This window comes from Pan troglodytes, chromosome 21 (assembly GCF_028858775.2).
Source record: "Pan troglodytes isolate AG18354 chromosome 21, NHGRI_mPanTro3-v2.0_pri, whole genome shotgun sequence".
NCBI classification, from domain to species: Eukaryota; Metazoa; Chordata; class Mammalia; order Primates; family Hominidae; genus Pan; species Pan troglodytes.
This window is the reverse complement of record NC_072419.2, coordinates 7376321-7386814: the sequence shown is the minus strand read 5'-3', so window position 1 is coordinate 7386814 and position 10494 is coordinate 7376321. Positions and strand designations below refer to the sequence as shown.

Genomic DNA, 10494 nt, shown 5'->3' with positions numbered 1-10494 from the left:
TTCTAGTCAATGACATGCAAAGGGAAGTGTTATACAAAACTTCTGAGATAGCATCCTCAAAAGGGGAAGGGTCACATCCTTTGCCTTTCCATTTCTCCACCTCTTTCCAGGGTGGAATTTGGATGAGACAGCTGGCACTTCAGCAGCAATCCTGAATAGGAGGTGACCCTGAGAATGAAAACTCTGCTGGAAAATGATGGAGCGGCAAGATAGAAAGGGCCTATGCCACTAGTGACCATGGAGCAGCCATCCCAGCCATGGACTTCCTACGTCGACTTTTTTTTTTTTTAAAGAGGAAACACTTTAAGTTGTATTAAGTCTCTCTTGTCAGGTTTCCCTTATTTAAAGCCAAATATCATCGCTGTTGACAGTCCTGTTCCTGACACGTAGAGATAATCCCTCTGCTGAGTGAGGGCAGAGAAAAGAAATCTCTCAACTTACTTTCCCCTGAGGCTCCGCTTCACCTCAGTCACGGGAATAGCCAGGCATCCCCATTTTCATTAAGCTAATCCACTTTGGCTTTCTGTCACTTGCAAACAAAAGTCTTGACTAATACATCAAGACTAGTCTGAAAGTGAAGACACGGAGAGACGTTCAAGCTCTGTTATAATTTAAAATGCAATCGAACAGCAAACATTTATTGAGCACTTATAATGCGTTATGCACTGTTTTAAGGACCTCACCTAACACCATCTCTCTCCACTCTTCCAACATCCCTGTGAATTAGGTGACATTATGTCCGTTTTACAGATGAGGAAACAGGCACAGACAGGTGACTGGCCCAAGGTCACACATCTAATAAAATAGTGCAATTTTAACCCAGGCAAGGTACAGAACTATAGGGGATGACCCAGTATCAAGTTTCCCTTTTGTTTTAGTTTTGGTTCCCTGATAGCAAGTCTGAGACTTGAGTGTAAGTCGTTTATGTGGGAGGTGATCCCTGGAAGCAGAAGTAAGGGGTGGGAGGAATGGGACAGAGGGTGTGTTAGTGAAGTCAGTTGTAGCAATAGGGCTGAGTACTTCTGGTCTCTGAGAAGGTTCCAGAAAGATCTGAATGGTCTAGAACACCTCTCCGAATCATCCACCTGTGACAGTACAAGACTGGCATTTACTCACCGGCTCCTGCCCCCATTAGTGAATGGCCTGGCACCTCTGGAATGGGCAGAGCTCCCACAGGGATGCCCCATCTATCAAATGGGGATGGAGATAACAGACTCGTCTCATAAAGCTGTTGGGTTCCATGAGTTAATATATGTAAAGCACATCAAACCATGCTGGGCACATGGAAAGCACTCAGTAATGTATGCTGTGTATGACCTGAGGGAAGAGCGTTCCATACAGAGGGAACAGCAAATGTAAAGGGCCTGAGGCCAGGACACATTCGCTGTGGAGGAGGCACAGCAAGGAGGCCAGTGTGACTAGAGTTGACTCCAGGGCTCGAGGAGTGGAAGGTCAGAAGGTGTGAGCCACTGTATCCAGCCAGGAAAGGTTTCTTCACTCTTAAAAAGAGGCTCGAAGGGATGTCCTAACTTCCACTTGTGGACATTCGCATGAAATGATGTGATGTTTTGAGCTACAGTAGCCATCTTGGGACCATGAGGGGCACACCGCAGGATAACAGAACACCAAGGATGATAGCACAAAAGGATAGACAGAACCAGGGTCTTTTTTTTTTTTTTTTCTGAGAGAGTCTCACTCTGTCACCCAGGCTGTAGTGCAACGGCATGATCTCAGCTCACTGCAACCTCTGCCTCTCGGTTTCAAGCAATTCTCCTGTCTCAGCCTCTGGAGTAACTGGGACTACAGGCGCGCGCCACCATGCCTGCCTAATTTTTGTACTTTTGGTAGAGACAGGGTTTCACTATGTTGGCTAGGCTGGTCTCGAACTCCTGGCCTCAAGTGATTCGCCTGCCTCAGCCTTCCAAAATGCTGGGATTACAGGTGTGAGCCACCGGGCCCAGCCAGAACTGGAGTCTTTGGTCACATTGTTCAACTGCCTCTTTACCAACCTTGGACATACCTACCTCCAAACATTTTCTTATGTGAGAAAACAAACCTTCTTATTGCTTAAGCCATTTTGAATTGGGCCATAGATATCTTAACACAGAGAATTTGATACCAGGAAATGAGGCCTCCCTGGGTACACCATGATGAAAGAATCAGGCCAGAGCTCCACTTTTCCACTCTAGAAACTGTTATCCTGCCATTCTTACTTCCTGTAATGAGGAAGACGTTTTAGAAGGGATAACTTCCCTCTTGATGAAATTCTCTAATTCTTAATAATTCTGGGGCTGAGGTGTGGGTGTCAGTTCTACTTCTTGAAATAAAGTATCATTTAGCTGCGCACGGGAATTATGTTTCGAAAGGGAAAGGCTCGAGTCTTGGTCTCAGTGCTCTAAGGTTTTGTGAGAGACTAAGAACCCAAAATAAATGATCTTCAACAGCAAAATGGATGTTATGCAATTCACAGAGCACTATGAGCACTCTCTCAATTCACACAACTTTGAGTGATGGGCAGCATGACTTCATTTTACAGACGGGGTTCAGAAAGTGTCAGCAACTGGTGGAAGGCAAAGTAGAAACTCCTGGCTCCCTCCTTCGTCTCCAGTTTTCTCCAGCTGGCAGGGTAAGTATGCATTCCTCCATGTTCGTGCCATTCAGGTTGAGAAGGAAGACAAGCAAACCAGACATGCTTGTCTTCGACCGAGTCTGGGATCGTCCACCTTCCTGCTTGGAGTTGGTGGTTAAGTGGCCCCACAGTTTGGACTCGTGTGACCTGACTTTCATTTCAGCTGACCTTGAACAGCGGGTCTATAACTGCACCTACTTCCAGTAGTGTTGTAATGACACAGACAGTGTGGAACTTGAAGGCAGGGCCCACACATTGTCAGCGCGACTCCTGAGGGCTCCGTGTGACAGTCACTGTTGCTGAACCAAGGCAGCCAACGGTGGGGTAGAAAGCGGACTCTGGAGCCAGACCGTCTGGATTTGAACGCGGATTCGGCCACTTACTAGTTCCATGATCTTGGGTAAATCACTTAAACCTGTGTCTCAGTCTCCTCTTCTGTAACATGGGAATAACAATCATACCTTCCTTGCAGGGTTGTTTTGAGGTTTAGATAGGTTAATACACGTGCAAAATGTTCGGAACGACTCCAGACACAGCCGGCACCAGACGGGAAGTGGAACCGTGGGTGGGGATCATAACCTCGCTGGCCAGGAACCCCACCCAGCAGCGGGGCAGCAGCGCACCGCGGGCTTTGCCGACTCATCCCGGCTGGGCAGGTCCGCCGCGCTCTCCGCCCCCGCCCCCACGGCCTAAGTCAGCCCGGCCGGTGCGTCACCCGCGCCCCTCCCGCCCCGCGACCTGCAAACTCACCCTGAGTCAGCCCGCCCGGGCGTTTCCACTCCCCGGACGCCGCGCGGCGGAGGGGAGGCGAGAGGCGCCCCCCGGTGGAGAGCCGGAGCCCCGCGCGAGTCTGGCCGCACCTGGCGAGCGGAGCCGGAGTCGGGCTGGGGACCGCGGGGTTGAGGCCGGACCACGGCGGGGTCGGGGGAGAAACGCGCGCCGCCCTGGCACGGGCCCCCCCCCTCCCGGCCGCGCGGAATGGTATGGCCCGGCCGGAGTTAAGGCCGGGGGAGGCGGCGAGTCCCGCGGCGGCGGCGGCGGCGGCGGCGGCGGCCACGGTGGCGGCGACGATGGGGCTGCGTGCAGGAGGAACGCTGGGCAGGGCCGGCGCGGGTCGGGGGACGCCCGAGGGGCCCGGGCCGAGCGGCGGCGCGCAGGGCGGCAGCATCCACTCGGGCTGCATCGCCGCGGTGCACAACGTGCCGCTGAGCGTGCTCATCCGGCCGCTGCCGTCCGTGTTGGACCCCGCCAAGGTGCAGAGCCTCGTGGACACGATCCGGGTGAGGCCTCGGGGAGTCCAGCCAACCGGAGGGAGGTTGCCGGAGGAGGGAGGTCGCTGCGATGGACGCGAGACGGACTGGTTCCGGGCTCAGCCGGAGCTCAGCCTCTGCTGTGTGACCTTGAGCAAGTAGCTGGGCCTCTCTGGGCCTCTGTTTCCTCACTTGAGCAAGGAGGGAATTGGACGAGATAATTAAAGTAGTGGTGATAACGCTTATAGCGCTAGTGCTCGCGGTGGTCAGGAACTGCAGGAAGTCCCTTAGTTTCCTACGCCAACCCTAGGAGGTAGATAGCGTCTCTTTTGCAGCTGAGAACTGAGGCAGGGAAGATTTCAGCGGCTTGACTAAGATCAGGCGCTTAAAAAGTGACACGGCTGGAATTCACACCCAGGCAGCCTGGGCCCCACTGCCCAGCACATGGCCACCGCACTACCCGGAGATAAGCCGTGGGCTCTCATGGCTGTGACAATCAGTGACAGTGGGACTAGGTGTGTCATATCTGCTGGGAGGCCCTTGTCTGAATGGGAAGTGGGAGAGGTCAAGGGTCAGCTCCACCACTGAGGAAGGGTGTTAAGAATGCCGGAGTGATTCTGGGAGGAACTTGGGTCGGGGGCCCGGCAAGAACAGGTGTCATGTTAGGCCTACATAACGTTGTGTCCCCTTCCCCCTGACCCTTGGAAGGTGAGCGCATGAGATCCCTAAGCCCCACCCAGCACCTCTACAGCCACCCCCGATAACTTTCAGTCCTAGTGTTTACACTAGTGTCCTCACTGCCTGGAGCCACTTCCCCAGACAACCACAGGGCCTGCTCCCCTGCCTGGTTCAGCTCTCTGCCTCCTTGATCACCCTTGGTCAGGGTCACTGGCCTCTCTAGCTCCCCCCTTAGCCCGAGATGTTTTTCAGGATACCACTTATGTCCACCAGAAATTATATTATACAGTTATTTGTGTTGCATTTTATTTTCTGTCTTCCTGACCTCACGTGAACTCCACAAGGGCGAGGACCTCGTCCCATCTTGTCTGTTGCCACAATAGTAGCACGGTGCCTGGCTGAGATGGGAAGGGATCTGCCATGCACGCCCTGTCCCACCACTGGGCTTTTTCTCCTGTTGAGAACCTCTTCTATCTCTGCCTTATCGTTTCTCACTCTTCCTCCGTCTTCCTGTCTCAGTGTCAGGATCTTCCCTGACCATCCCTACCGGGTTAGGAGCTTCTGTGGGCCTGCAGCCACCTGTGTGCCCACCTGCATAGCTCTGATCTCACTGGCTTTTTTTTTTTTTTTTTTAAGACGTTGTCTGGGTCTGTCACCCTGGCTGGAGTGCAGTGGCACGATCTTGGCTCACTGCAACCTCCACCTCCCGGGTTCAAGCCATTCTCCTGCCTCAGCCTCCCAAGTAGCTGGGATTACAGGCGCCCGCCACCACGCCTGGCTAATTTTTGTATTTTTAGTAGAGACGGGGTTTCACCCTGTTGGCCAGGCTGATCTGAAACTCCAGACCTCAAGCGATCTGCCCACCTCGGCCTCCCAAAGTGCTGGGATTACAGCCCACTGGCTTTTAACGTCCTGTTTAGACACCTGCCTTCCATGCTAGAACCGTAGGCTCTGAGGGCCAGAACCAGCTCTGCCTTTGCTTACGTACACCTGTATTAGTTTTCTGGGGCGACTGTAAGTTACCACAAAGTTGATGGCTTAAAACAACACAGATTTATTTATGGTCAGAAGTCCAAAATGGGTCTCACTGGGCTAACATCAAGCAGGGCTGCACTATTTTCTGTAGGCTCTAGGGGAGAATCCATTTCCTCGCCTTTCCCAGCTTCCAGACGCCACCCACACTGCTTGGCTTATGGCCTCTTCCTCTGTCTTCAAAGCCAGCAACATCAGGCCAAGGCCTTCTCACGTCGCATCACTCTGACCTCTGCCTCTACTTCCTCTTCCAGTTTTAAGGACCCTGATAATGACATTCGACCCATCTAGATAACCTTGGATAATTTCCGCATCTCAAGATCCTTACCTTAATTCTGTCTGCCAAGTCCCTTCTCCCATGTAAGGTAACACATGCAGAAGGATTCGGGCGTGGACATCTTTGGGAGCCATCATTGTGGCCATCGCCATCGTGCCTCCAGTACCCAGCACAAGGCCTGCCTGGCACGGCTGCCCTCCTTAGTGCTCCACTAATGCCCGGTAGGCATCAGCTCACTGACTCTTCATCAGCAGCCCTCTAGGATGTTTTATTCCCAGTTTACAGGTGAGGAATGGTGTTCAGAGGGCTGTGTGCCCCAGCGGCTGTGGAGAGGAGCCGAGATCCAAAGTCAGGTGTGCCAGGTTCCAGAGCTCAGGCTCGTGACTGCTGCACCTTACTGCTGAATAATCATTTGTGGAATCATGAGAGAGAACCCGTGGACCAGCAGCAGGAGGCCTTCCACGCCGCTCACACTTACTGGGGTCTCCCCAGAGTGCTCTGCCCTGCACCCATCCTGCCCCAGACTTTCCCTGTTAAGAGGATGACCTACTGTCCTCCTGGCTGTGCGGGCCCCTAACAGGAAGTCAACTTAGATTCTCCCTTTTCTCTTGCCCTTGGATTCACCCCTTCTGCCAGACCCCTTGGACCTGCCCCGTAAATGTGTCCCAAACCTGTCTACCTCTCCCTGTCCCCACCACACCATCATCCAGACCAGCATCTTCTGCTGAATACCTGCAGAGGCCTCCCCTCTGTCTTCCAGCCCTGTACCCTGTCCACCCTGCCAAGTCTGTTCTCCTGTGACAACTTTCTAGAATGTGCATCAGATCATGTCACCCTCCCCTGCTGCAAACACTCCAGGGCCCACCCACTGCTCTCAGAAACAGACCTGCACCATCCGGCTCCTGCTGGCCTTTCTGACCATTCCTGGAGCCCTGGAGTCCACTCTAGTGAACTCCTTGCTGTGCCTCCTACACAGTGAACGTGCTCTGGTTTCAGGTCCTTTGCGTTTGCTGTTCCCTTTGCATGGAACGTTCTTCCCTCAGGTCATACACAGCATCCATTACTGAGCACTTTCCATGTGCCAAGCATGGTTTGAAGTGCTTTATATATATTAACTCATTTAACCCAAAAATTCTATGAGATGGATCTATTATCTCCATCCAATTTGATAGATGGGGCAACTGAGGCACAAAAAGATGAATTGCCCAAGATCACATAGCTGTTAAGCAGCAGAGCTAGATTTGAACCCAGACAGTTGAGCTCTTAATCGAAACTTTTTTTTTTTTTTTTTTTGAGATGGATTCTCGTTCCATCGCCGAGGCTGGAGTGCAATGGTGCGATCTCAGCTCACTGCAACCTCTGCCTCCTGGGTTCAAGCGATTCTCCTGCCTCAGCCTCCTGAGTAACTGTGATTACAGGCATACACCACCATGCCCAGCTAATTTTTGTATTTTTAGTAGAGATGGGGTTGTGCCATTTTGGCCAGGCTGGTCTCAAACTCCTGACCTCAGGTGATCCACCCGCCTCGGCCTCCCAAAGTTCTGCGATTACCGTGCCCGGCCCCACTTCTCTATCTTTCCAAGTACTCTGCTTCATTCTTACCTCAGAGAGGCCTCGTGGACCCCATCTCTGTCCTGTCACCTATGTTATTGTCATTATAGCATTTGTCACTCTAATATTTACTTCTTGTTCCATCTGCCCCACTAGACTGGAGCCCCTTGAAGCCAGGGCCTGATTCAGTCACATTCCAGCTGTACTGTATTCCCAGGGTCTACAACAGGGCCAGCTGGATAGTGTGCATGTGGTATGCTGATACATGTGTGGGAGAAATCCCTGATTTGTAGCATCTGTCCATTTCTCTGGTGTAAATACTCTCCCATGGCTGATTTTCAAGCTACAAGGTGATGTCGAACAGCTCACAAAATTCCTGATAATTAACAGTTGTCTCTCACAGTAGTCCAGTGTGATCACCTTATAAGGAGCTCAGCGCAGGTGGACAAAGTCTGCTTTACAAACTCTCAAGCCTTGTACCATGTCCATTGACTCTGTGCCTCTTCTCCCCAGGAGGACCCAGACAGCGTGCCCCCCATCGATGTCCTCTGGATCAAAGGGGCCCAGGGAGGTGACTACTTCTACTCCTTTGGGGGCTGCCACCGCTACGCGGCCTACCAGCAACTGCAGCGAGAGACCATCCCCGCCAAGCTTGTCCAGTCCACTCTCTCAGACCTAAGGGTGTACCTGGGGGCATCCACACCAGACTTGCAGTAGCAGCCTCCTTGGCACCTGCTGCCACCTTCAAGAGCCCAGAAGACACACCTGGCCTCCAGCAGGCTGGGCCATGCAGAAGGGATAGCAGGGGTGCATTCTCTTTGCACCTGGTGAGAGGGTCTGACTCTGGGCACCCCTCTCACCAGCTACAAGGCCTTGGACTCATTGTATAGTGTGGGAGCCCCAGTTCCCACCTCTGTGACAATAGGATCATGGCCTTACCCTTGAAGCATTACTGAGAAGGTGAAATGAGAACAGAGATGGGCTTGAAGAGCCATGTGCTGCCGGCTCCAAATTCCCAAGGACAAGGATCCCTCTGCATTTTTGTCTATGTAACCTCTTATATGGACTACATTCAGCTGCAAGGAAAGGAAAACCTTGATTGCCGTGGTTTAAACAAACAGAAGATTGTTTTTCCACATAGCATGGATTCTGGAGATGGGTGGCTGATGGTATTGGTTCAGCAACTCCACGAAGGTAGGGGTCACATCTTGGATCCTTTTGCCTTAATCTCAGTGCTCGTTACTTCATGGTCCCAAGATGGCTGCTGTATCCCCAAGAATCATGTCTGCATTCAAGGAAGGAGGGGTGGAGGAAGAGGAAGGGCCAAACTAGCTGGACCTGTCACCTTCTGTCAGAAAGTAAAACCTCGTCAGCAGTCTGTTTCCTGCTCTCTCCCTCTGCATATTTTCACTTAGATGCCCTTGGCCCGAGCCAGCTACCATTGCACCTCTAGCTGCAAACAAAGCTAAGACAGCAGGGAACAGAATTGTCATGGCTGAATAGACCAATCGTGTTCCATCTACTGAGACTGGCACACTGCCTCCTGCAATAAAACTGGGATCCCATTACCAAGAGAGAAATGAAGAATTGTGTACCAGTTAGCTTTTGCTGTGTAACAAACCATCCCCAAACTTGGCAGCTAGAAACAAAGCCTGTATTTTCCCACAATCCTATGGGTTGGCAATTTGGGCTGGGCTCAACAGGGCAGTTCTGCTGTTCCCACCTGGGATCCCTCATGGAGCTAAGGTCAGCTGTTACCTCAGCTGGGCCTGGATGGTCTAGGATAGCCTTACTCACTTGCCTGGCAGGTGACAGGCTGTTGGCTGGAATTGCTTGGTTCTCCTCCATGTGGCCTCTCCAGCAGGCTAGCTCAGGCTTATTCACATGATGGCTTCAGGATTCCAAAGAGAGTGAAAGTAGAAGCTGAAAGACTTCTTGAGTTCTTGGCCTGGAACTGGGACTAGGACAGTGTCACTTCTGCTAAGTTCTTTTGGTCAGAGCAAATCACAAGGCTTTGCCCAGATTCAAGGGGTGAGAAACAGACTACATGTCTTGATGAGGGGAACCACAAAGAGCTTGTGGCCATTTTTCACCTATCACAAATAATTTTGGATGGGTATTTATTTGGATAAAGGTATTTCCCTCTTCCCCCTTTCTCTCTGTCTCATGGGGCCTCACTCTGCCAAGTCGGAAGGCACTAAGACATTGTCCTGGCCCTCAGGGTCTAGGGGAAGAGGTGGTGGGGCAGGAAGTGAGTCTCTCCATGGGCTGGACCCACTGTAGTAGGGGTACTTCCTTGTCTGCACTGGTGGTACGGGGTTAGGCCAGGTAGGACATTCCAGAGGGGCTTCTGAAAACCAAGAGTCCCTGGGGAAAGGGAACAGAGTGAGGCAGGCCTTGTTCTCACAGCCTTCTAAGGGAACTTGGTCACTCGGCACTTTTAAGCCTCAGTTTCCCCAGTTCAATAATAAGGACAAGAGCTTTTCCCATGCATTCTCTTTCCCCGGGAAAGTTGACTGAGGTGAGCAGTAATAGAATTGAAAAGGGAGAGTGTCCTCAATGCAATGTGGCATCCTGGATTGGATCTTGGAACAAAAACAGGACATTAGTGGGAAAACTGGAAATCTGAAAAAAGTCTGAATTCTAGTTAATATACCAATTTCAGTCTCTTGGTTTTGACAGATGTACCATGGTGATGTAAGATGTTGACCTTGGGGTAGGCTGGGTGAAGGGTATACAGGAACTCTTTGTACTATCTCTGCAACTTCTCTGTAAATCTAGTATCATTCCAAAATAAAAGTTTATTTAATTAAAAAAAAAGGGGGGTGTGCAATTCCTTTAGACCAATGGTTCAGGGTCTCAAGCTTGTTTGCTAAATACCAGATTGCTTGGCCCCACCCCCACTTTCCTTTTTTTTTTTTTTCTGAGACAGGGTCATGCCCTGTCACCCAGGCTGGAGTGCAGTGGCATGATCATGACTCACTGCAGCCTTGACCTCCCGGGCTTAAGTGATCCTCCCACCTCGACCTCCTGAGTAGCTGGGACTACAGGTGCACCCTTCTAATTTTTTTGCAGAG

The 10494-nt window shown here is 51.6% G+C and overlaps 1 protein-coding gene across 2 annotated transcripts; it reads left to right on the top strand.

Annotated features, from left to right (window-relative positions):
• Positions 1-597: 597 nt before the first annotated feature.
• SRXN1 (sulfiredoxin 1) lies at positions 598-10237 on the top strand. Of its 2 annotated transcripts, none has more exons than XM_525238.9 (2): positions 598-3909; positions 7931-10237. In XM_525238.9, the coding sequence occupies exons 1-2, from the start codon at positions 3613-3615 to the stop codon at positions 8132-8134; spliced, it is 501 nt and encodes a 166-aa protein (XP_525238.3). In that variant the 5' UTR covers positions 598-3612; the 3' UTR covers positions 8135-10237. The 2 variants fall into 2 exon arrangements, 1 of the variants encoding a protein (XP_525238.3); XR_010154288.1 differs by lacking the exon at positions 598-3909 and adding an exon at positions 3916-6087 and having other exon boundaries at positions 7931-8064.
• The last annotated feature ends 257 nt before the right edge of the window (positions 10238-10494 follow it).

What these genes read in the sequence shown, in the direction of transcription:
- SRXN1 (XM_525238.9), top strand. Translation starts at nt 3,613, where the DNA reads ATGGCCCGGCCGGAGTTAAGGCCGGGGGAGGCGGCGAGTCCCGCGGCG. An exon ending in GCCTCGTGGACACGATCCGG is followed by an intron (nt 3,910 to 7,930) that starts GTGAGGCCTCGG and finishes TCTTCTCCCCAG; the next exon opens with GAGGACCCAGACAGCGTGCC.